We start from the raw sequence: 25,684 nt of genomic DNA on the forward strand, positions 1-25,684 counted from the left end.
ACACAGAAATAAGATTGGGAGAGAGAGAGAGATGGAGGAAAAGAAAGGGATTGAGGGAAGGAGAGAGAGGAATGGAGAGGAGTGAAAGAAAGAGTTGGAAACAAGAGAGAGGAAGAGGAAGGGGAGGAGAAAGAGATTAAGATTATAATATATGAAAACGATCGCCCTTAAAACACAGAAATAAGATTAGGAGAGAGAGAGGTTGAGGAAAAGAAAGGGATTGAGGGAAGGAGAGAGAGGAATGGAGAGGAGTGAAAGAAAGAGTTTGAAACAAGGGAGAGGAAGGGGAAGAAAGAGATTAAGATTATAATATATGAAAACGATTGCCCTTGAAACACAGAAATAAGATTGGGAGAGAGAGAGGTTGAGGAAAAGAAAGGGATTGAGGGAAGGAGAGAGAGAAAGGAAGGGAGAGCAGTGAAAGAAAGAGTTGGAAAAAAGAGAGGAAGTGAAAGAGAAAAAAAATAAGATTATACCTGTATATATGAAAATGATCAACAGAGAGAGTGTATGGGAGGGAGAGAAGTGAGAGAAATAGGGGATAAAAAAAGGGGTAAAGAGACCAATAATATAAAATATATGAAAACGATCGAGAGAGGGAGAGTGGGAGGAAGAGACAAAGATTAAGTTATGTGGTAAGGGTTTACAGACAGAGAGAAATTCATTAATTAGTCTTGTGGGTGGCGGTAACATCGAATTTGAATTATCAATATCCCGACTCAACTATTATCTCTGTCCCCTTTCTCAATAAGCTGAATATCTGAGGATTCTGTCCACTGATCCCTATTGCCCAGATGCAACGTGGGTTGCAATTTTTATCGCTAACCCGTTGACTACTGAGTACTCTAATCCCCATAGGCTTAATGCTCCCCAGGGAGTGGAAAATGTGCACACATTGTGTGCGGGTAAGCCTGAATCCGATGACCGGGGTAATAATATATCTGTAAAGCGCTTAGGCACATCATTGGATCGGTGTATTGAGCGCTATATAAAAAACGGTTTATTATTATTATTATTATACTATTATACATAGAACATCCGGTTCCAGTAGGCAATGGGCTAAAGGAGTCGAGGTGGAAACATATTTCCATGAAACAGCAAGGAATATGCAGGAGTGATAGTCAGTACCAAAAAAAAAATAGGTTTTTATTTTTTCCCCCAACCACGCCCCCCTTGAGTAAAAAAAGAAAAAAGAAGAGGATTCGGGGGGAAAAATGGCATCTAACAACATTTCCACCCTTTTGAGTAAGAAAAATTGGGGAATAATAGGGAAAAATAAGGAAAAATAACGAAAATAAGGGAAAGATCAGGGAAATCGGGAGTGAATCGGGAAGAAAAAAAAGGAAGAAAACAAATCGGGTAAAAAAAGATATTTAAAAAACTTGAAAATCAGGAAAAAATATCGGGAAGGAAAACAAAACCGGGGAAAAAATGGGAAAAAATAAAAAAATTGGGAAACCGAATTTAAACTGGGCTTTTATCAGGCCTGAATATGTTGGTCTAAAAGCTTTATCACTCTCTTTGCACGCGTAGTGAATCTGGCGGAAAATGAAAGTGAGAAATAAGAGCAAAGAGCCACTATCTATAACATAAAAAATCACACCACAGAAATATCAGAACTAGAAATCCTGGTACATGGATTATATTTGTAGTATTTTATTTTATGATAACATAATTCTTGTAGCATTTTCACATTTTTTTTCACCCAGGTCAAAATTCCAGTTGATACCACTTGAAACCTGTAAGGATTTCCAACTGGTATCTACTGGTTTGAACTGGTCGCAACAACAGCCGACACGTTCATCGCTTTGAAGCTTTCTTTGCCATCACACAGTTGTCTATACTATAGTGACACATTATCGTCACCCAGGTCGAAAATCCAGTTAAAACCAGTAAGGATTTTCAACTGGTATCTACCGGTTTGAACTGGTCGCAACAACAGCCAACACGTTCATCGCTTTGAAGCTTTCTTTTTCATCATATGAAGTCTCTTCATGGCAGAGGCTGTACTTGTCTGCGGCAGTGCCTTCCCCGATGCCGAGCTGCTCGACATTGCCTTCGCCGGGGCCGATGAAGCGGAGGGCGCGTTCGGCCATTTGCCCGACTGCGACACGGACGTCGACCGCTGCACGCTCTGCGGCTTCAGGGCCTTCCCACTCATCGTCGTTGACGTGCCCGAGGTGCTGGAGCTGCGACTGGTGATGGAAGAGGGCGCTATTTTGGCTCCAGTGCTGGTTATGATACGACTGGTGCCAGAGGAGGAGGATTTGGAGGACGAGGAATGCTGTCGATTGGTCAGATTAGCGGCGTAGCTGGCTAGACCCCCAAATGGCTGCTGGGCACTGCTGGTGGATGTTGGTGAAGGCTGGACATCGGGAGAAATAAAATGATAACAAATGGTCTTATCAAGACAGGCTAGCTTTATTGATATTAATACTGCTCTTTCTGTGGGACCTGCAATATCTTTATTACGGGAAATCCAACCTGGGAAGATTTTCTTTTGCGACAGCCAAACAAATTGAAGAAAAAAATATCGATACAGCTTAGAATGATATATCTAATGATATGATGATATATAAAACATAATAATAATAATAATAATAATGGGTTCTTGTATAGCGCTAATGTCAGTCAGATTTGACCCTCCTGGCGCTCCTGATTATTACCCTGGATTTAGCACGGCTGCCATACAGTGCTCTAGCATTTCAAGGAATAAAAATTCCTACCAGGTACCCATGATAAAATAGGGGTAGGGTTATATTTAAGGTGGCTGTCGCAAAAGGAAATCTTTCCTCCAACCTCAACAGAGAACCATTTTGAGCAACAGCAGACAAATAGGGCAATTAGATCCAATCAATTGATTCTGACTGAAAATTTGGCCTGATTTTAGACAACAAATCAATAGAAATGGTCATGTTTGACCAAAAGGTGACCAAAATGACCATATTGTTATTGATGGGGCTCAATGTGACCACATTCTCTAGCATCAGAGAGTTTTTTTTACATAGAAAGGTAGCATCTAATATCCTTTGCTGATAATAACGATTGAATATATATAACCCTTGATCAAAAGTGACTGTAATGGTCAGCTTGTCGTGAGTAGGGTCAATAATTTCTTTAATCAGTGCAATTTTTTCTCGATTGAGCTATTCAAATCATCCCCCGAAAAAAGTATGATTAACATTCCCTTGTCTCCTGGGCCAAGGTATATAACAAGCCTAGCCACAGCTGATACGATGTTGACTTTTTCCCATGATGCATTACATGAATTCAACAGAACACTGGTGTCGCTAGATGCCACTGTGAATTCCACCTTACTGAATATTGAAGCCTATCTGCACTAGTTTGGCCAGGTGGAAATTAGACCTCCCTGCGTGGTCACTGACAGCTGGTTATCTCATCAAATCAGCTCTCATTTAACATAAGAAAAAGGGGACCACGGGGGATCAATGGTCACCGATTAGGCATTGTTTGCTACATGTATATAGAAGGTGCAAGTAGCTATAAGTAGTGCATTGGGCTTTCAGTAAAATCACCTTAGGATCAGCTCTCCTGAATAGGTTCATGGGAGACGTCTGATCCTGGTTTTTCTCCTGGTCTTTCGCCGACGATGATGACGATGAGGAGGAGGATGAGGAACCGGTCGTGATCACCGTCTCCGGAAGGTTGGCCGGTTTCTTTGCAACCTGAAAGAAGGAGATCAAGGATAATTGATTTGTAATGTTTTGTTGGAAACATAAATAAATTGAAATTGAATTGAATTGAGAGATATCTATTTATTGTATTTAAAGTGGTTTATCGATGAGAAATCATTCATGGCCAGATAGCCAAACTGCACATTCTTTTACAATCATAATATAGTTAAAATGGATATATAAGTTAACAATAATTAATTAATATCAGTGAAAATGCAAGACTTTTGAAGAAAAAAAAACATGACCCAGGGCATCAATAAAGGTTCACTATGATAAAGATGCATGTAGTAGGCTTTACTAAGGTTCTACTACATGCATCATTGCATCCTCATCATAACAAACATCAGGATATCAAACCCTAGATTCTGAGGAGAAGGAGAAAGAGGAGGAGAGAGAGAGCGAGAGAAGGAGAAAGAGAAAGAGGAGAAGGAGAGAGCAAGAGGAGAAGAAGAAAGAGCAAGAGGAGAAGGAGAAAGAGAAGGAGAAAAGGAGAAGGAGAGAGTAAGAGGAGGAGAAGAAGGAGAGAGCGAGAGGGGGAGAAGGAGAAAGAGGAGAAGGAGGAGGAGAGAGCAAGAGGAGAAGGAGAGAGCGAGAGGAGAAAAAGGAGAGAGTGAGAGGATGAGAAGAAGAGAGCGAGAGGAGAAGGAGAATAACTCATAAAGGAAAAGCTAAAAGGAGAGATGAAACATTGTCTATCAGATTGCAAGGAAATTTTGATGAAACGTAAGTGGGACTGTTCTTACCATTTTCTTCATGTTGCGTTTACATTGGGCACAGTACCAGACCAGTCTGGGATCATTGGGGTCTGTGTCGGTTACAGGAGGGGTGTGGCATTTCTGCAAAATTACACAAATATCAACAAATAAACAAATACACCAATAAATAAATAAATTAACAAGATAGTAACTGCAATAGATTCAATAAACAAAATAAAGAAATATATAAAATACATACATGTAAATACAAAAATATGTATTATACAAACATACGTAAAAAAACTAACATACAAAATTACATAAACGAATAATAAATCATTAAAAGGGTAATGAAAATGTTCATTATCATCATTTATCTGTATCAAATTTAGTCTCAAAGTTGCTAATATAGTCACTGTAGTAATTATTTACTTGATAATTATTTGTCAACATTGTCATCGTAATAAAGTTAATAAACATATGCTTTCTTATCACCATCGTCATCACCATCAACTTCAAGAAGAACATAATCACCACCATCAGCATGGTTATCATCAACATCATAAACATCTTCTTTGCCATCATCAACATCTACATGATGTTCATCAGGAACAGAGTTATCAGCATCATCACTATCATCATCTTTACCATCACCACAACCACTATCTCCACCACAATCACCACCATCATCATCAGTATCATCGTCATGACTACTTACTTGATGATATAGATTATGGCATTAATATTCCTGGCATTCAATCAGAGTGTTTCCAGCTGATATTTTGAAATCCTTACAGACGACACAAGCTAGGCCCAACCACATCTCATCATCATCATCATCATCACCATCATCACCATCTTCACCATCATCATCATCATCATCATCACCACCACCATCACCATCATCACCATCATCATTATCATCACCCCAACCATCATCATCATCATCATCATCATCATCATTATCATCACCACCACCACCACCACCACCATCATCAGCACCACCACCACCACCACCACCACCATCATCACCACCACCACCACCACCATCATCACCACCACCACCACAACCACCATCATCATCACCACCACCACCACCACCACCACCACCATCACCACCACCACCACCACCACCATCATCATCATCATCATCACCACCACCACCACCACCATCATCATCATCATCATTATCATCATCATCACCACCACCACCACCACCACCACCACCACCATCATCATCATCATCATCATCATCATCACCACCACCATCACCATCATCATCATCATCATCATCATCATCATCACCACCACCACCACCACCACCACCACCACCACCACCATCATCATCATCATCTCCACCACCACCACCACCACCACCATCATCATCATCATCATCATCATCATCATCATCTTCATCATCATCGTCGTCGTGATCATCATCACCATCGATCATCATCATCACCACCATCACCAGTATTGTTGTCATGACTACTAACCTGATGTTATAGATTACGGCATTCCTGGCCTTCAATCAGTGTGTTTCCAGCAGATATTTCCAAATCTTTACAGACGACACAAGCTAGACCTAACCACATCTCATCATCATATCATATCATCATCATCATCACCATCACCATCATCATCATCACCACCATCACCAGTATCGTCGTCATGACTACTAACCTGATGATATAGATTATGGCATTCCTGGCATTCAATCAGTGTGTTTCCAGCAGATATTTCCAAATCTTTACAGACGACACAAGCTAGACATAACCACATCTCATCATCATCATCATCATCATCATCATCATCATCATCACCACCACCATCACCGGTATCATCGTCATGACTACTAACCTGATGATATAGATTATGGCACTCCTGGCATTCAATCAGCGTGTTTCCAGCAGATATTTCCAAATCTTTACAGACGACACAAGCTAGACCTAACCACATCTCATCATCATCTGCCGCGGCTCCTGGCTTCTCTTCCTCCTTCCCAAACTCTGGCTCATCGTCTGAAAGGAGAAGGAAATCCAAGTTGAATTGTTCACCCGCAACTATGTCACTGATCAATAAACTTCCAACAACATGTACATGTGAAACCTGTCTATAAAGATCACCCAAGGGAGACAAGAAAAGTGGTCTTTATAGGCAGGTGGTCTTTAAATACAGGTTCATTTAGAATGTTTTAGAAACCATTTTCAAGGGAAACCATTTTTGACCAGGTGGTCACTAAAGCAGGTTCGACTGTAGTATTACAAATGATTTCACTTCATGCCTTCTCTTCTTCATTCCTTCTTTCTTGACTCTCTCATCACTGCTCTGACTTGTCTGCTCTTGCTCCTCTTCCTTCTCTTCTCTCCTTCTTTCCTACCTTCCTCCTACCTTCCTCTCAACTCCTTCAAGTATCTATTACCCAACCACTTATTTTTCTCTTTCCTCCTTATTTCTCTCCTTTAATTCCCTCCTCTGTACTGACTTGCATTCTATTTCTTCTCTTCCCTCTGTGTCTCTCTCCTTCTTTCATACCTTCGTCCCTGCTGCTCTGGCTCATCTTCTCTTCTTTCTCCTCTCTCTGTTCATCTTCTTTATCATCATCATCCCCCTCCACAACCTTTTTCTCCTTTCCCTCCACTGTACTAACTTGCATTCTATTTCTTCTCCTCTCTCTGTTTCTCTCTCCTTCTTTGTTACCTTCTTCCCCGCTGCTCTCACTCATCTTCTCTTCTTTCTCCTCTCGTCTTCTTTATCATCATCCCCCTCCACAACCTTTCTCTCCTTTCCCTCCACTGTAGGCCTACTAACTTGCATTCTATTTCTTCTCTTCTCTCTGTGTCTCTCTCCTTCTTTCTTACCTTCTTCCCCGCTGCTCTCGCTCATCTTCTCTTCTTTCTCCTCTGTCTGCTCTTCTTCTGTATCATCATCATCCTCCTCCTCACCCTGATCATCGTCGTCGTCATCATCATCATCATCGTCGTCATCGATGACAGGTTTTCGTGGTTGAATTCTCGACTGACGGACCTCTGGTTCTATCTTTGGTTTCTTGGCGGCAATGCCTGAATCCCCAGTGGACAGAGCCGCTCCAAAACTGGACTGTAATAATATACAGAAGTGATGATAATCATGGTAATTATTATTCTTTCATATATCAACAAGGCTCATCATACACAGGGGCAGAGGGCGATTTGCCCCTGTGAGCTTCATAATTGTAAAATCAAAAATCGGCCCATGGAATTATAAAATAAAGATTATCTTTTCTGTTATAACTTTCACACAATATTGAGCTTCAACTTTCAAACATTAAACCAATGAAATGGAACTATGGAAATTACGTTAGCGTGCAGTATTTCTCGCTCAAATTTTTCGGTGTCTAGAGGCTGCCATATTGTAAACAAATGAACGTTTTTTGGCCGCAAGATTGCGCTATATCTCCCAGTATAACAGATACAAACAACGGGAGTTCACAGACCGAGGCCGTCAGCACTGGCTATACTAGCTGCGCTGGTAGTATACTGGTGTGCATGCTGCTGCCCCATATCTGCTGGAGCTAGATAGAGGTGATCCTGGAGAAGTTTTTTTGTTGTGAAAGTTTAGTAAAAGGAAACCAGTCGGCAAGGAGGCGACTGTTAGCTGCATGTTATAACGTGTAAAGTTGTAAGTGGGAAATAATGCCGATAATGATGAAATAGCAAAGAATTTAGGAGTATCATAGGTACCACCAATTCAATGGAAATTTGTATTAAAAAAAGAGCACCTTTTTTTTGGAAGAGCCCCCATGGACAAAAAATAATTTGAGCCCTGTATATCAACCATACATGTAGCTATTTAAAGCCCTACTGCACTACTTATAGCTACTTGCTCCCTCTATACAGCTAACAATGCCTAAGCGATGCCTGTTGGTCCCCCAGGATCCCTCTTTTCTTATGTTAATTGAGAACTGATTTGATGAGATAACCACCTGCCACTGACCTTGCAGGGAGGTCTAATCCCTCCATGTCAAACTAGTGCGGATGGGCTTTAAAACTAATAATGGTTTGCATATGACATCAGTTGTGGGTTGTCAATATCAGTGACGGGATATTATCTTTATCACAATCATCATCATTCATCACCACCATCATCACCATCACCCTCACCATCACCATCATCACCACATTTATTAGTATCATCACCTTCATCATCATCATCACCACCACCATTATTAGTCTCATCGTCATCTTCTTTATCACCATCACCACCACCACCATCATCATCATCAGTACCACCACCACCACCACCACCACCATCACCACCACCACCACCACCACCACCACCACCACCACCATCATTACCACCACCACTACCACCACCATCATCACCATCATCATCATCTCCACCATCATTACCACCACCATCATCACCATCATCATCATCACCACCATCATTACCACCACCACCACGATTATCACCACCACCACCACCACCACCACCACCACCATTATTATTACCTTTTCAGCAGGTCTCTTGACAGTAGTCTTCTTGGCTGGTACCTCAGGCCTTGATGCAGGCACAGATGGAGACGCAGGCTTACTGCTCAGCTACATGAACATATATATACAAACAGAAAAAAATGAAATCTCTACAAATTATCTCAGGACAGATTCTCAAAATCCTTGCAAGCTTTTGTTTGTGAACGTCTCATTCAAATGCATGGATGTTAATTCTATAAACTTGTGTTTTTTGGGGACATCCAAGACCTTAAGACCTTAAGACTTACAACAGTTTCTAGAAATGGGCCCCAGAATTAAAATGCTCAAAAGTCTTCATCTTCAAGTTCATGTAAAAGTTCAATACCTATGTCGTATGTTAAGCCTCGGTCACAAATGCCATTACGAACTGCTACGAACGCCGTACGAACGATTTTCAGACAATGGAAATTCGGGAAGACAATGGAAAAACGGAGATTCGTACGAAATTATCGTTTGTACGAACCTTTTTGACCGTAGCATAAAATATGACAGCATTACAGCAAAGTTCTACAGGGTACGTACAGTACATAAAAATCAGCTGATTACAGATGAAATCTCAAGCCAATGGAGTAACCCAGGGGCCCCGTTTCATAAAACTTGTTATCTATATCAAACAAATGCTAAATTTCTATGACAAATTTGCTCTCAGCCAATCAGATGCCATGATTTCAGTAGCTTATACAGTAGCTTGTAACTTGTTATTGATTGCAAGTTTGATGAAACAGGGCCCAGATCTTGCAATAATTGCACCAATCAGTTACGTTCTGGGGGACAGGGTGGGAGGGGGGGGGGGGTTGACAATGAGCACAGTACATCATCAAAGCAAATCACTTTCTGAAAAGCAACCTCAACAAGGACCAAAGTCTAGGGTAGTTTTGATACCATCTACATAGGAACCATCTAACAGCTCCCTTTTTTGTGTGTGTACACGGATGATGCACAGACCTTGATGAGACACACGCCCCTTGGGGTCACTCCAGCAAAGCAAAGAGAGTCAATGCGTATTGACCTCTAGCACTGCATACTTGCTATGAGGCAGGTATTATTAGATCTATACAAAAATACACACACCACACAATATTGCATAGACTGCACACAATCATGCCGATGCGGCTGTAAGCAAAGTTTGACAGTAGACTTATAATTTAAAGTTTTAAATTATTCTTTTTAACTTCAGTAAGTTGAAAAAAATTATTTTACTGCTATTTAGGTGTCATCAATTGTCACTAAAGTACCGATTTTGAGTGAAATCAGTTGAGTTTTGTACAGTGGTGTTTGAAATGTTGAGAATCAAAAGCACAGCTTTTACTACACAGCCAGGATAGTGATGCTCCTATGTGTGCTCGGGGTCACATTACCTTTCCAGTGGTCTTGCCAAGGACATCATCCAGCATCTGTTTCAGCAGGTCCGTTGAGTCTTTACTCTTAGACCGCAGAAGGGCCAGGGCCTTCATGAACAGCGGGTCCAGTTCTATACTCGCCATTTCCTTCGGATCTAACCAGAGACTGGCAGAGAGTGAAAGAGAAATACACTAAATTATACATTCCAGTGAAAAAATACATGGGGGCTCGTGGCAAATTAGCCCCCAAAATGCCCAAAAGAGCCCCTGAAAGTCATAAAAGACATAAAAGAGTTTAATGCAAAACAAATTAAAGAGTGTTATTTTCATGCAAGCAAGCTTGAAAAGTAGCCCCCGAAATTTTTAAAGTATTTTTTACCTGATTTATTCCCTTACCATGTTTTGTAATTTTTTAAGTATGTGAACAATCAATTTGTCTCAATTTATGTTTCTTGAGAATGTGAAGTAGTAAAGCTTACATCTAAAAGTATTCAACGAAAGCCCTAATTCAACCAATCCATCTTCTTTCTTGAGTTATGAAAAAAACAAAAAGCATCAAATTTACAAGGGGTAGGCCTATTTAGTTTGTTTTAAAGTGTAAATGCTAAATTACAAGGAGAAGAGAGTAAAAGAGAAATAATTATCTCTAGTCAAACTAAGAAAAAGACAGAAAGAAATAAGATTAAAGAAGAGTGGGCTTCGGATCATAAATTACCCGATCTCATGTGATGCCATGTCAAGCCCAATCGGCAAGCAACGGCAAGTGTGTCATGTGTTGTGATATTTTGAGCATGACCAGAGTTGGTGAAAATGGTGGATGTGAAATAGTTTATCCACTTCCTGACATCTCCGTAGCTAGGAGGTGGCCGAAAAAGTGTGCAGTTGGTTCCATCAAATTCATGAAACGACACCCTGGCGCGGCGCACACCCCCAGGGCCCCGTTCCTAGAAACCGTCATAAGTCTAACTTCTTGACTATCCCATTGAAACGCATTTTAATTCTATAACACACGTTTCAATGGGATAGTCAAGAAGTTAGACTTACAACGGTTTCTAGGAACGGGCCCCTGCAGATCTAGATACTAGGGCCTATTCAGTTTTCTTTCATCTTTGGCCTTAGTTTCAGTTTTACTCTTTGGCTTTGCTTTGCTTTGCGCCTAATCCTCCGTTAGAACTCTAACGCATGGCATAGATCTAGGCATAACGCGCGCCAGTCCGAGATTGCCCGCCCGCCCGTGTTGGCATTGCATTGGCTAGCGAGCTAGCTAGCGATCGCCTAGACCGAAAGCTTCAGTCTCTATAAATCGTCGGTTGTTCCACTGAGACTACGTCTGGCTCCACTAGACCTCCGGTTATAGAGACTGAACGGTCGCCTATACCATCGTATGTTGAAGATATCACGGCTAGATTTTAGCGACATCGACATCCATGTTGAAAAAACTGTGCGCCATCTACACGTTCGTAATGGCGTTATCACAATTTTTCCTTCATAATCATTTTGCCTTCCGCGTAGACTAGAAGGGATGAGATTGACGGCAGCGAGAGTTTAACACGGCTTGCAAGATTTTCAACATGGATGTCGATTTTGACCCATAATTTCCTTAAATTAAAAGGGACCATTAAACGGATTAGGCCTAGACTCTATTTCAATCAAGTTAGTAAGTGGAACCAATGTATTATAGCCTAGACTAGGCCTAATTAAAATTGGATATAGATCTAGTCTACACGAGGTAAAATGACATTTTGGGGGATTTTGGGGGCATAACCATAACAATATGGCCGTGGCAAGTTTGTCATGTTTGTGGGAGGGGCCTAACACTACAGCTAAAATCTAGCCGTGATATCTTCAACATACGATGGTATAGGCGATCGTTCAGTCTCTATAACCGGAGGTCTAGTGGAGCCAGACGTAGTCTCAGTGGAACAACCGACGATTATAGAGACTGAAGCTTTCGGTCTAGCGATCGCCTTGCGCTTGCCGCGGTGCAGTAGCACTATCAATCGAACTATACGTAGCTTAGTACGTGTACGGTACACAATTTTAAACTAACGGGACTGTACATCAAATAAAGGATAAAAACAACCGGGTGTAGATCTAGAGGTCTACAGTGAATCCTCTCGTAGAAACTTGAGGATAAAATAATGGTTTATTCTGAAAATTAGCAAATATGTCATACGTACCAAGAAAAAGATGCTAAGCAATATATAACCAGCTTTTATTCCCAAGAAAAAGAGAAACTTAAACTTCATCTGCGGATGAATCTAGACAACACTTTGGTACTTAGCGTGCAAAAATAAAGGGGCTTCAAATAGGCAAATAATAAACGAAAGTATATCAAAGATCCTTGGTTTTCCATTTCAAAATCTGTTCTAGTCTTGGTACCTCTTTTAAGGAGGATTGAAGTGAAAGAGAAAGAAGAGAGGAATATTATATAGCAGGGGGTGGGGGAAACTAGATCGAGAGAAAGAGAGAGAGAGAGAGAGAGAGAGAGATTGAGAGAGAGGGAGAGAGAGAGAGAGAGAGAGAGAGATAGGGGTTATGGAGATAAACCTATAAAGCCTCATGTCTGTATAATTTGTAATCCCAAATGGGCGAACACACGTACATTCTCTCACTTCCTCTCTCTCTGTCTCTCTCTCTCACCACATTTTCCAACCTCCTCCCCTCACACACACATGCATATACGCACACAAACACAAACACATCAACAAGCAAGCCAACACGGCCTCTCATTTCCTTATTAATGGATGTACATGTTCAAACATGGAAACTCATTATAACCAAAGAAATTACCTTGTTATATCAGGAATCTTGTTATATCGGCGTAAAAAAAACATAAGAATATAAAGAGCTGGGACCAGCAAAATCACCTTGTTATATTGGAGCTCTTAATACTGAGGTTCCGTTGTTAAAACCCTTACCTCTTCTCTGCTCTGTTTACTATAATGGCAACAATAATATTTTTCATTCATTACTACATTGTTATGATGAAATAATAAATTGTAATGCATCTATATAAAGCATTATCTGAGTAGGATCTTTGTCAAAAAGTTTAAAATACATGTATTGCCAATTTTTTATAGAAAAGGATATTTTGTTGTTGTTGAACTGGTAAAGATTTAAATTCCTGGCATCAAACTCAATATGGTCATGCAAGAAATAGGGATGCAGGGGTGGAAAATGTCTTTTTTTACTCCTGGGGGGTGTTTCACAAAGATCCTAAGTTGAACTTATCTCTAAGTTGGACTTAAAAGTTATGGAAAGCCATTAATTAGCATCATTGAAAATATTTTGTAAAAGTTATTTTAAAAGGCATAACATGTTGATTCAAATCATTCATATTTTCTATTATCATGAAAGATTTCACGTTCTGGATGTGGAATTTATAAAAAGTAGAAAATACTTGAATTTCTGCTTTTGAATGTATTTCATTTTAAGGCTCCAATGGCTGTCCATAATTTTTAAGTCCAACTTAGTGTTAAGTTCTACTTAGGATCTTTGTGAAACACCCCCCTGTTTTGTTACTCATCTAATATATTTTAGGGCTCTGAATCAACAGGTATTTAGCGGAACCTCAAAATGTTGAATGATACTGATTATATGCTACTAGTTTCATTGCACCAGAATCCCAGTTTTCCTCATTATCTTTAACAGAGTCTCTGTGAATTATCATAACTTTGTTTCACCAATCTAGTTTCACCTTGTTTTCTTGGGATTGTAACATAATTGTTCTGCTTTACTGACAAAATTCTACCTTATTTTGTTATATTCTAAATGAAATTCTTTGAGTGGAATTGAACATTGTGTAATGTTATGATGATTGCCTCATCAAGCGATTCTTTTGAGTAGAAATGTTAACATCTTTGCAGCTTCCGATTATATTCTACCTTTTATCCAATTACGGAGAGACATAAATAAATTATTTAAAGGCAGAGCAGAATTCCATCTGCACCATTAAATAAATGTCAAGATTATAGAGGTTACAATCTTTTTCATTAGCATACTTAAGTTGAGTATGCACATATTTTTTCTCCAGTACTGTATTATAATCTGGATTTATATTGCGCCTAACACAAAAATACAGTCACCGAGCACTTTCCAGATACTAATATCCCTGTTATCATTCATGCACAATGAGCACCATCTCCACTCCCTGAGGAATATTTCTACCATAGGTCACTGTGGGCAATTACTAACACAGAGGCCCAAATTCACAAAGGAGGTTTGTCGATAAACCTAGGTTTATGTGCGTCATATGACTCGTTTTGACAAACCAGGTTTGTAAAAAACGTGTGTCGGAGCTCGTCATATGACGCACATAACCCTAGGTTTGTCGACAACCCTCCCTTGTGAACTCGGGCCAAAGGCTTTCACCATCCTACCAGGTCCCCATTTCTATCCTGGGCATGGAGTGGCAAATGTAGATGAATGCCTTGTCAAAGGACATTACTGTATTATGTAGACATGGAGATGTATCCTTTTCCTACATCCTTTTCTCCCTTTCCCTCCCCCTATCCTCCCTCTTCAAAAGCAATTACTGCAAAGACTGCAATATCAAAAACACATAAAAACATTTGTATGAATACATTGACACACCACATTAAGCTTGTTATAATAAACAAAAAATACAATTGAAATTGAAATTGAATTGAAATTAAGCATTTTATTATCATTTTTTTTATATTTTAAGGTGGACATTTACAAATCAATTTACAGAGAGGATATGGTGATAGTAACACTTAGTCATAACAGCTTTAATGGGGTAGATTACACAATATCAGCTTTGTATGACAAGGATGCCTACAGAGCGAGAGAATGGAAGAGGACCAAATGTAGGCAGGTATAATAAAGGTACAATAATAATAACAATAATAATACAACAAATAATAATATTGTTATTATTGGATATTGTCATAAATGTAGCGCACATATCCATTCCACCATGCAAGGTGCTCACAGCATTCAAGCAATTCCTTCCTACTGGTACGCATATAACAACCGGGTGGAGAGTGGCAAATGTAGATTAATCATTAATGTCTGGCTAAAGGACTTTAGTGCCGTTGAAGAACTCCAACTCCTGACCATTTGATCCCCAGTCTGCAGATGTATCCACAACAATTTAATGACATTTCTCCCAGAAGTTCAATTACATGCATGTATCAAAACTTTTAAAGTTGCTCATTCGTGGGTATACAGAGGGCAGCACACGGACATTCGCACCGGAGCGTAATACCTGTTGGCTCAGTGTTACATGTATGTAGTGATCGCCAAGTCGCCTACCTCACGTATGACTATATAACCAAGCATAGACATCTTTAAAGTCACTGCTTTGAGAGCGGAAACATTTTATTTTGCTTGGAAACAAAGGGATATACCTTATCATCTATCACAAGATGACTCCTTCCTTGAATCTTTCATTCTAACATTCTTTCTATCGCTTCTTTCCCCATCTCTTTCCTTCCTGCTGTGATGCTTATGGTAACCATCATCTCTGTCATTTTCTACTTCTTCTTTTTCACTTCTCCTCTTCTGTCTATCATAATCTCTTCTCTCAATCAGTGAGTCATTATGATCTGTTCTTTGGTGCCTTTTCTCATTTACATCACTTTCTTCGCTGCTACTTCTTCTCCGCTTATCGCTGTCTCTTCTCTTCTTCTTCCTTGAATCTTCCATTCCGTTATCTTTCCTTCTATCTGAACTTTCTTTCCCTGCCTTGGGATGACGATATTCATCCCTGCTGCTTCTTTCCTTCTGTCTATCAAAGGTCCTTTCCTTTTCACTATTCCTCCTTCCGATTACATGAGTCCTACTCTCATGTTTCCTATCCTCTCTGCTTCGATGATGGGGAGTATCATCATCACTGCTTCCATGTTGATGTCTCCTCTTCTCTCTATCACTTTCCCTTTTCTCCTTTGAAGAATCTTTCTTTCTATCTTCTCTGCTTCTATGATGGGGAGCATCCGCATCACTGCTTCCATGTTGATGCCTCCTCTTCTCTCTATCACTTTCCCTTTTCTCCTTTGAAGAATCTTTCATTCTTCTATCCTTGCTTTTTTCTCTCTCTACTTTGCTTCTTGAACGCTTCTTGCTTTTCTTAGAGTTCTCATAGCTATCATCACTATCACTGTCTGATGAGGGGGTATCCCTTCTCTCCCTCTTCTTTTTCTTCTTATCCTTCTTTCTCTTTCGCTTCCTACGTTCCTCTGCACTGCTTTCCTCATCCAAGCTCTCACTTGCTGAAGATGAGATCTTCTTCTTATGTTTCTTCTTTTTCGCTTTCTCCTCCCTTCCTCGTCGACCCCTCTGGTCATCGGAATTAGAATCATCAGTAGAGGAAACCCTTTTGATTTTCTATCGAGAAAAGAAAAATTAGATATCTGTTTAATCTGCTATACGCTTCAACTCCATTCCAAAAAATAAAAAAATGACCTTCTTATTATGGTGGAAATTTGTTATTATCAAGGAAATGAAACTTTGTTACATCATGGCTTTAAAAAAAGGAATACAAAGAAATAGAACCAGCTAAATTGCCTGATCACAAATATTTGTTAAGATTTTTTTTTTATCACATTTACATTATACATTCTACTAAATATATAGTGATATCAAAATAGAACTAAGGTCATTTTTGGTTTTGGTATTAAGATGTAATTGTGTATTAAGATGTAATTGTGTTGTAAAATCTTCTTGATTCTTCATGAATGGTAACAACATTGTAATGTCAAATTCCTGAACACATGCTACTTCTTAAAGTGGAAACTTCCAATCTTATCTTTTAACTTAACCCACTTGTCATTGACAATGAAACACTAAAAATACCTTGAATTACCTTTTTCTTTTTCTTTTGTTTGTGACCCTTTTCCTTGGACTGAGTCATATCTTGCTTGTGTGATAGCATGCTTACATCGATGTCCGGTATAAGGTCGTACGTCTTCTCGCCAGGGGAGTAGAAACAATCTTTGGAGAGGTGACCTGTAATAAGATGTTCAATCACAGCAGGGGTTCATTTCACAAAACTTGTCATGAGTGATGAATGACAGTTTTTGTTATAAGCTACTGAAATCCTTGCTTCTGATTGGTTACCAGCAGATTTGTCACTTAATTTTGTCATTAGTCATTGGAAAAAGGTTTTGTGAAACAGGGCCCAGGGGTTCATCTGGGGGGCGTTTCACAAACCTTGTCGTGAGTGATGAATGACAGTTTTTTTGTTATAAGCTACTGAAATCCTTGCTTCTGATTGGTTATCAGCAGATTTTTTTTTTATTTTATTTTTTTATTTAGGGCGAAAAAGAGGGGTGCGGTTAATACACGAGGGCGGTTTATACGTTAATTACGGTATGCATTAAATTTGGTTACATTACAAAAATAGCCTATTGGGGACAGTAAGAACACCCACTACTAGCTTACCTACTGTACCGCATTTCCTGCAAGTGGTGTTAAGAACAGCTCCAAGTTCTATCTTTGGTTTGGGAACGTAGCTTCCTTTCTTTCTCCTCTGTTCCTCTTGTCTGGTATAAAAAAGAATAAAAGATTGGAATTCAATCAAAATACAGTTAACTCTGCATAAGACAAATCTGTTGGGTCTGCAAAAAATAGTTCACCAAATGCAAAATTTGACTTCGGAAGTGTAAAGAACAAAGGACTACGCGATATCTATCCAGCAGGCCTGATCGATTTGATAATTTACTAAATTTATCAATTTGTGAAGAATAGTGTTTCCCGGCAAAATTCATATTATCACGTATTAGTAAAAACATATTCTGTCACATGATTGGTAATAAGAGGTATATGAGGTGGTACTTACTTTGTCTGGACCATGTTTGGAATACTGTACATAGATCTAGGACCAACGACTGTAGAGGTGGTACTTACTTTGTCTGGACCATGTTTGGAATACTGGACATATATCTAGGACCAAAGACTGTACAGGTGGTACTTACTCTGTCTGGACCATGTTTGGAATACTGGACATATATCAAGGACCACAGACTGTAGAGGGGGTACTTACTTTGTCTGGACCATGTTTGGAATACTGGACATATATCTAGGACCAAAGACTGTACAGGTGGTACTTACTCTGTCTGGACCATGTTTGGAATACTGGACATATATCTAGGACCAAAGACTGTACAGGTGGTACTTACTCTGTCTGGACCATGTTTGAAATACTGGACAGTGGACATATATCTAGGACCAAAGACTGTAGAGGTGGTAGGCCTACTTACTTTGTCTGGACCATGTTTGGATCCAAGTCTTGTCCGTTATCCTGGTTGACGACCTTCATGGACAATGAGATCTTCATCTCTTCATCCTCCTAAAAACAAAACGGGAGTAATAATAAATCTTTAATGAATGGCAGTCTGTTCTATTGAAAGGAGCAGAAACACAGATATCAATAAAGAATATGGAAAATCAAATCACAACAATTGAAAATTGGTTGGTTGGGGGGGTGTTTCACAAAACTAGTTATCAGTGACAAATGACAGTTTTTGTTATAAGCTACAGAAATCCTTGCTTCTGATTGGTCAACAGCAGATTTGTCATTCATTTTTGTCATTTGTCATTGAAAAAAGGCTATGTGAAACGCCCCCCAGGAGAATGATGAGAATGACATATATGAAAAGTAACAGAGAAATTCTGCGAATGGCAGGGCTTAAACAACATATTCTGAGAGGAATGGTTAAAGAAAGAAAGGCAAAGTACTTTCGCCACATTAAAAGACATCAGAGTCTCTTGAAAGATATTTGGAAGGGAAAAATAGAAGTTACCAGACCAGAAGGGAAACCAAGGACTAGTAGTAACATGGAGGGGCACATTAAGACTTGGGGGGGGGGGGGTGATTCACAAAGATCCTTAGTTGAACTTAACTCTAAGTTGGACTTAAAAATTATGGAGAGCCATTTGTAGCCTTAAAATAAAATATATTCAAAAGCAAAAATTCAAGTATTTTAGACTTGTTATAAATTCCACGTCAAGAACATGAAATCTCCTTGATAAAGTTGATACTAGAAAATATGGCGCTAGTTCAGAAGTCTATCCAAACTTTGACCTGTAACTCCAAAGTGGAGATACCCTACTAAAACATACCCAAAATGAGGTAAATATTCATCAAAAGTCCAAATAAAGGTTATGATTTAAAAATCAATATGTTTGCTACCTGTTTCGTGTCAATTTTCTTATCTTTTTCAGAGTATTTTTCCTAAAAACAAAGACTTGGACTTTAATAGAGTCTAGATCTAGACTATGCACTTTCTCACAGGATTCACGGCATACTGCAGCACAATACAATTGCATACCGTGAGGTGCGGGCGCGCACATGTTTTCAGTTAGCGACCGTAAACTAAGATTACAGTCGCTAACTTAACACACGCGTGCGCCCGAATCCACATTTTATGCCTTTTAAAATAACTTTTACAAAATATTTTCATATATGCCAGCAGCTTTCCATAATTGTAAAGTCCAACTTAGAGATAAGTTCAACTTAGGATCTTTGTGAAAGATCAATGAACTCACCCCCAGAGATATGACCTTTGACCAGACGATGTCACCCACGGAGAGAACCTCAGAGACGTCCTCCACGCGCTTGGTCCGAGAGATCTGACTCTTGTGAACAAGGCCTGACAAAAAGAAGGCAAATTAAACAAATTTAGAGAAAGAGAAAGAAGTAGGGGGAGAGGACGGTGGGCAGAATCTTCAAGATAATGGGCCTCTGTCTACCCCTTAATTTAATAGTGATCCCCCCCCCCCTTTAATAAAGGAGGACAGGTTACCTCAATATTCATCAACAACAAACCCGACACAAAGTTGCAGTGTAAGAATAACCTGCGTAAGAAGATTACAACTCACCATTTTTCTTGTAGCCATCTAGTTTCACAAAAGCGCCATATGACTGTATCGAAGCTACCTATAGTATATGAAGAAAAAAAAGTAATAAAATAAATACTGACTTATGATAGGGAATTGCATAAAATTGTTAATTTTAATAGTGTATTAAAAGGTACTACAAAAACACTCAGAAGATTGTCATTTACCCGGTATTGTAAAAGTCTGCTATGAACAAAAGTTTGTCATACCTGTAGGCTGTACATGTTTTGAAAGCGTGTTACATGTATATCCTGGATTGTTTGGTATGAACAGGAGGCATTGCTTGCAAGAGTCAGACCTCGAGAAAGATACATAGTCTAGTCTTGTCAGTGTACCAGTAGGGTGTCTGATCGCGCACCCAATGTTGTGTTCTAAAATTCTTCCCATAGAGATTGCACGAATCCCTATGCAGTCTATGTGCATTGCGCGACCATGCAAAATTGGTCAATTTTTTTTTTTTCAAATCGAGATTCAAACCTTTATTCTTTGTGATCCTGAAGGTCATACTCAATAAATGAGGTGTCAAATGAAAGAGCAGGTGAATCCCCATATTTCCAAAAGGGGTTGCATCTTGGAATTCTAAAAATATATTTGTCAAAACAGCGATTTAAACATTGTGTCCTGGCTAACTCTGAGGTTTGACACTTTTGAGATATGCAGGCCCGATCGATAAGTAGTCCCAGTCCTAAGGAACATATCTATGCGCTTATTTTTTCGCTAGCCCCCAGGGATCACAAAGGATTAGTTTAAAAATACCCTTCCCCCTATTTGTTGGATCAGCTAATTAGGGAGGCGTGCGCTCCGCTCAGTCCAAACCATGGTTACATCGCGTAACACATCTCCGCGTACGAACGAAACCCATATTATAGTGAATGAAAGTATGGCTAGCCGTTCGCACAACGCTGTCTCCGCGATATTGCCATTGACTTATAACGTGTGTTCACTTCCGGAATTATTGTGTGAAAGGCTAGCCATATAGTCAATGCGGTGACAATGTGGCTCTAGATGCAAGTTGCACATAACATGCGTATGCTATGTATACGCTTGCATATCGCGCAATACAGCTGTTTGGCTAAATTTAGCAAAACAACATAACTCTGCGTGTACGTCTTTTTCGTTGATTCTGAGCAAAGCCGTATGAATATTGCCACGTTTTTGGAGGGGCTGTATCTTTTGATAGAAACATCGATGAGACTTGAAATTTGAAATATATTATTCTGATTACATTTTTTATTCAAATAGGTCTAGACTATCAAACTAAAATGGTGAAAAACGATCCCAAATTGAAAATTGAAATCGTTCAGACACCAGTACCAGTTGGGCCGGGCGCTGGTCCAAAAACAAGGATTGTCCGCATTTTCGCAGACGAATTTTATTTCTAATCTGCACGTTGGCGGTGCAAAAAAAATATTCTGTGATGATTTTTTTTAACGCATTTCACGTTGACTTTGTACAGAGACTTACGTTATGAGCGCCAAATCCTCGAGAAGACGGGGCAACCCATTACGCGGAATCCGTTTTCCACATTGCCTGCGCGCAGATAAAAGAACCCGAAAACCCACAGAGCGCTGAAGAAAGAAAACGTCCACAAAAATGTGGACGACCATTAATTTTTATTAAGGAAGGGATTTGTTCACGTTTACCAGGATATCGTCGTTTCATGCAGATGATCCTCATTCTCGGACCAGCGCCCCTACCGGTTAGGTCTACACCCTTATTAATAAAGGCTTAAGCAGATAAGGATAACTGAGCTCGATGACCACGAATGTACATGTGCGACGCCGACGGCGAGGGCAACGCCTAGCTACGCACGGCCAACATCGCATCGCATCGCGTCGGCGACCGACACGTTGGACTGCGGCCGTTTATACGGACACTGCTCCGCTCTCACTCCGCTCAGCTCGGCTCAGCTCGGCTCAGCTCAGCTGCTCAAATTCGATGACAAACGGCAAGCTATAAGACGGTTGGCCTCAAATGTAGAATTTAAATGACATCGAAAATTTGAAAATATGATTGACTGCCACTTACCTCCCCTTTGTAAATATTGTACAATGCTGGGAACGCTGCCATTTCGCTGGATTCTTCTTGAATTACAAGAGTTTAATTCACGCTTAAGCCAAACCTCAACATAAGAGGTGATGGTGTCTTCGAACTAGAAATAAAAAATGCAAAATAGGTTTGCTCACTCATCACCCAGGGTGTGTGTGGCGTGGGGGAGTAGAGGTGGCCGGTTGGACGTTAAGGAGAGGATGTTTTTATTGGCATTTATTGCCTTCTATGATTAATAAACGTCATGGCCGCACATTAAGTCTGTGCAGAATCGGAGGGTCCAGATAGATGGGGCAAGAAGTGTTTAAAAGTGTACCTATCATCAACACCAAAAATGGTGTGTTAATGTGATACATAGATCTATAATGTTTTATCTCCTAACACGTGATATATTCTCTTTCAGTTTCAGGGTCTACATTTAATACTATTCTGCTCTCTCTCTCTCTCTCTCTCTCTCTCTCTCTCTCTCTCTCTCTATATATATATCTGTTTATTCGACCCCCCCCCCCCCACTCTCTCTCTCTCTATAAAGATATAAATGTATATATAATCCTTTCTTCAACACCCCCCTCTCTCTCTCTCTCTCTCTCTCTCTCTCTCTTTCTATCTCTCTCATCTCTAACCAGGTTCAACAACCAATTTTTGATTTATTATTCATCTGCTTTAAAAAAAGGTTTCTCTATAACAAAACTATAAAATTAAACAAATCCAATTATTTTGTTTTCTTTCTTTTTGCAACTGCCTTCAATGAAGTTGCTAATGCAAGACAAACTAATTCAACATTTGTATACAAATATTTCGTTATAATGAAGCTTTATTTCATTCTCGATATCCACACAATTTTTGTCATCAACACTTTGACAATCTCATCTGCTACGTGATCATTATCCTGTAACATATAGACATAGTTTATATATAAAACATACAAGCACAACAAAATAGACAGAAATAAAATTATACAACATGTCATGCTTCATGAATGCAATCATTCTTTCATCTCTAAATATTTCTCAAGATTTCTCAAAACATAGGCATGACTCTTTTTCAAACAAATGTGCTTTTAGAAGATACAAGCAGAAATTATAAAAAGAAAATGTAGTCTTGTTACGTGTACCATATCTATGCAATATGCATTGATAGGATAATGTACATACGATTCATATTTTGTTTCTTAGAATGTCCAGTTGTGCAGTATATTGCAATGTAAAATTGTGATATTGCTTGCGTACGTCAAGAAAGCAAAGAGACTACCATAGTCAAAAATTTGAAGGAAACAGAACGGGAATAGTTTCAATTTCCCATGGGATGTTATTCATATGGCATTGAATCCTTGCCGAAGGTTTTTACTATGGATAACTGAGACAACCATTGCCAATTACATTTAGCAAAGCAAAAAGACATTGTGAGGAGTTAATTAAAGACATACAGTTAACAATTGAATCATTCATAGCCTGCTTAACAAGTTTTGCAATTTTTTAAATACTGTTTGAAACAAATTTGATTAGTTCTGATTTATGTTTCTTAAAAATGTGACTTATTAAAGCTTACATCTATAAGTACCTATAAAAAGGCCCTAATTCAACCAGTCCACTTTTTTATTCTTGAGATACAAAAAATATCAATTTTACGAGGAGTATGAATAATTCAATTGATAACCATAGATCTACAGTTTGAAAACAGATAATGACTGATTTGTTGCCAGATCATTATAGTTTGTAATGAGCAACATTGTAGAATTGAAATATTGGGGAAATAAATACTGCATGCATTCAACCCCGCCCCCCCCCCAAAAAAAAAGCCTTTCTTTTCAAAATTTCAACTTTTGCCTCACTTTGATTGTCAGCTTTTTCAGATACTTCAATCACGATATAAGTAAACAACAGATAGATAACAATCTAACAATTAACATTATTGAAAATTTAAACAAATAAATAAGTAAATGCAATGTTTAACATTGATTGCAACCCTGTCCAATGCCAATTTGTCTAGTATCCATAACTTTTATCTAACCCTATTTCATCTATAACTTGTCTAATCTATTCCTTGTCAAATTTTTTCTGCACCAAATTGGACAATTAGCCACTTCAGATATACTATATGCACATGGGCAGATAAAGGTCATTTCATTTGTAGTTGTACAATACTGTAAAAACCAAAGTTATGTGGTTATTAATTCATTTATGCACCCACAGTACATTCAAAGATACACATATGAAAGTATTCTATTCAGGAGAGAGAAAGCTTACTGAAACACGAATGCAAGATAACACAAATTCAATTGTGTGCACCGAAATTGGTAGCTTAGCAGACTTCAGCAGAGTAATGTTCAGCGCTTTGGGCACCTTGCGCCATAGATATGTGCGCTGTAAAATATCCAACATTATTATTGTTATTATTATTATTACGATTGTTATGATTACTATTATTAATATTATAATTATTGGTAGAAGCAGTAGTAGTACGAGGAGTAGTATATTCAGGGTATAAAGAACAAACGATAAACTTCATTAATTCTAACTATTGAAATCAATGCATCTTTAGACTTATTTTCAATATAACCTCTATTTATACCCATCATAATAGAAAACTGCAAATGATTAACAAAAAGTAAATGGAAAGTCAAAATGAATACAGATTATTAATTCAGTCATTCAAACATTCCTTTGTTTCTTTATAAAGTAAAAATGATGAAACTATAAAACTTCACACTAACAAAAAAGAATATTGAGTTGCTAAAAAGGGATGGTTCATAAATAAGTCTAATTCAATCAATCGGATAATGCAGCTATTCATGGTTACTTCACATAACTCTAAACTGAAGCCTCGATTTCATCACAACTATTCAGGGCGATATGTGAACAGAGCATATATCCCTTGTTTTACACATGTCGTTTTTTATTCTGTATCTGTTCAGGAGCAGGTCAAGTCCATGTATGAACACTCCTTAAATGATAATACTCCTCAAGTGGAAACACTCATTATATGAAACGCCCATTATATGCAGGGCCAAGTGTGAACAGAGCACTTATCACTTGTTTTACACATGTTATTTTTTATTCTGTATCTGTTCAGGAGCAGGTCAAGTCCATGTATGAACACTCCTTCTATGATAATACTCCTCAAGTGGAAACACTCATTGTATGGCAAGTTCATTGATGAAAAAACAAAAGAAAAATGAACAAGAAATAGAAAAAAATTGAACCAATACCCGTTTATAAGCTATTAGTTATCTAACAGCTACACAGAAAACCAATGCTCGACCATCACTTGGGAGTGTGAACACACATTTACAGACTAGTGCAAAGCTTTTAAATTTATCTGTTAATGTGAAGACACTTACAAACATCCACAAATATCCTTCATATTTCCTTCATATATCTGACCCTTTACATACATATCGTACAATATCTCTGTTTTACAAAGATTAATAGCTTTTTATAATTCAACTGAATTGTTATCATTATTTTAAGTGTATTCACATTATTCTTCACAAACATTGAAACCACAAGCTCCCGGCAAGATGGAAG

At 38.8% G+C, this 25,684-nt stretch overlaps 2 protein-coding genes across 5 annotated transcripts; both read right to left on the minus strand.

The window, feature by feature from the left end:
* Positions 1-1,626: 1,626 nt before the first annotated feature.
* On the minus strand, positions 1,627-7,294 carry LOC756421 (integrator complex subunit 12). Of its 3 annotated transcripts, none has more exons than XM_030993348.1 (5): positions 7,252-7,294; positions 6,251-6,411; positions 4,439-4,531; positions 3,537-3,686; positions 1,628-2,365 (listed from the first exon to the last, which is right to left on the minus strand). In XM_030993348.1, exons 1-5 carry the CDS (start codon positions 7,274-7,276, stop codon positions 1,952-1,954), a joined length of 843 nt encoding a protein of 280 aa, XP_030849208.1. In that variant the 5' UTR covers positions 7,277-7,294; the 3' UTR covers positions 1,628-1,951. The 3 variants fall into 3 exon arrangements, with proteins under 3 accessions (XP_030849209.1, XP_030849208.1, XP_030849207.1); XM_030993347.1 differs by lacking the exon at positions 7,252-7,294 and adding an exon at positions 7,091-7,136 and having other exon boundaries at positions 1,629-2,365; XM_030993349.1 differs by lacking the exons at positions 6,251-6,411; positions 7,252-7,294 and adding an exon at positions 6,074-6,176 and having other exon boundaries at positions 1,627-2,365.
* A 7,593-nt stretch (positions 7,295-14,887) lies between these two features.
* On the minus strand, positions 14,888-22,265 carry LOC582619 (splicing regulatory glutamine/lysine-rich protein 1). 2 transcript variants are annotated; one of them, XM_782563.5, is made up of 7 exons: positions 22,137-22,265; positions 20,091-20,148; positions 19,758-19,861; positions 18,470-18,558; positions 17,652-17,752; positions 17,074-17,216; positions 14,888-16,595 (listed from the first exon to the last, which is right to left on the minus strand). In XM_782563.5, the coding sequence occupies exons 1-7, from the start codon at positions 22,176-22,178 to the stop codon at positions 15,624-15,626; spliced, it is 1,509 nt and encodes a 502-aa protein (XP_787656.4). In that variant the 5' UTR covers positions 22,179-22,265; the 3' UTR covers positions 14,888-15,623. The 2 variants fall into 2 exon arrangements, with proteins under 2 accessions (XP_787656.4, XP_011666386.2); XM_011668084.2 differs by lacking the exons at positions 18,470-18,558; positions 19,758-19,861; positions 20,091-20,148; positions 22,137-22,265 and adding an exon at positions 18,117-18,414.
* Positions 22,266-25,684: the final 3,419 nt, after the last annotated feature.

The sequence above is a fragment of the Strongylocentrotus purpuratus genome, unplaced genomic scaffold, assembly GCF_000002235.5.
Source record: "Strongylocentrotus purpuratus isolate Spur 01 unplaced genomic scaffold, Spur_5.0 spur5_scaffold_20, whole genome shotgun sequence".
Lineage (NCBI taxonomy): Eukaryota > Metazoa > Echinodermata > Echinoidea > Camarodonta > Strongylocentrotidae > Strongylocentrotus > Strongylocentrotus purpuratus.

Excerpts from the sequence above, each read along its gene's own strand:
- LOC756421 (XM_030993348.1), bottom strand. The coding sequence starts at position 7,276 with ATGAGCGAGAGCAGCGGGGAAGAAG. Across the intron at positions 3,687-4,438 it reads AACGCAACATGAAGAAAATG|GTTGCAAAGAAACCGGCCAA; the intron begins GTAAGAACAGTC and ends TCCTTCTTTCAG. Across the intron at positions 2,366-3,536 it reads TCAGGAGAGCTGATCCTAAG|CCTTCACCAACATCCACCAG; the intron begins GTGATTTTACTG and ends CCCGATGTCCAG.
- LOC582619 (XM_782563.5), bottom strand. The coding sequence starts at position 22,178 with ATGGCAGCGTTCCCAGCATTGTACAATATTTACAAAGGGGAG. Across the intron at positions 20,149-22,136 it reads ACAATATTTACAAAGGGGAG|GTAGCTTCGATACAGTCATA; the intron begins GTAAGTGGCAGT and ends CATATACTATAG. Across the intron at positions 16,596-17,073 it reads AACAAAAGAAAAAGAAAAAG|AAAATCAAAAGGGTTTCCTC; the intron begins GTAATTCAAGGT and ends TTTTCTCGATAG.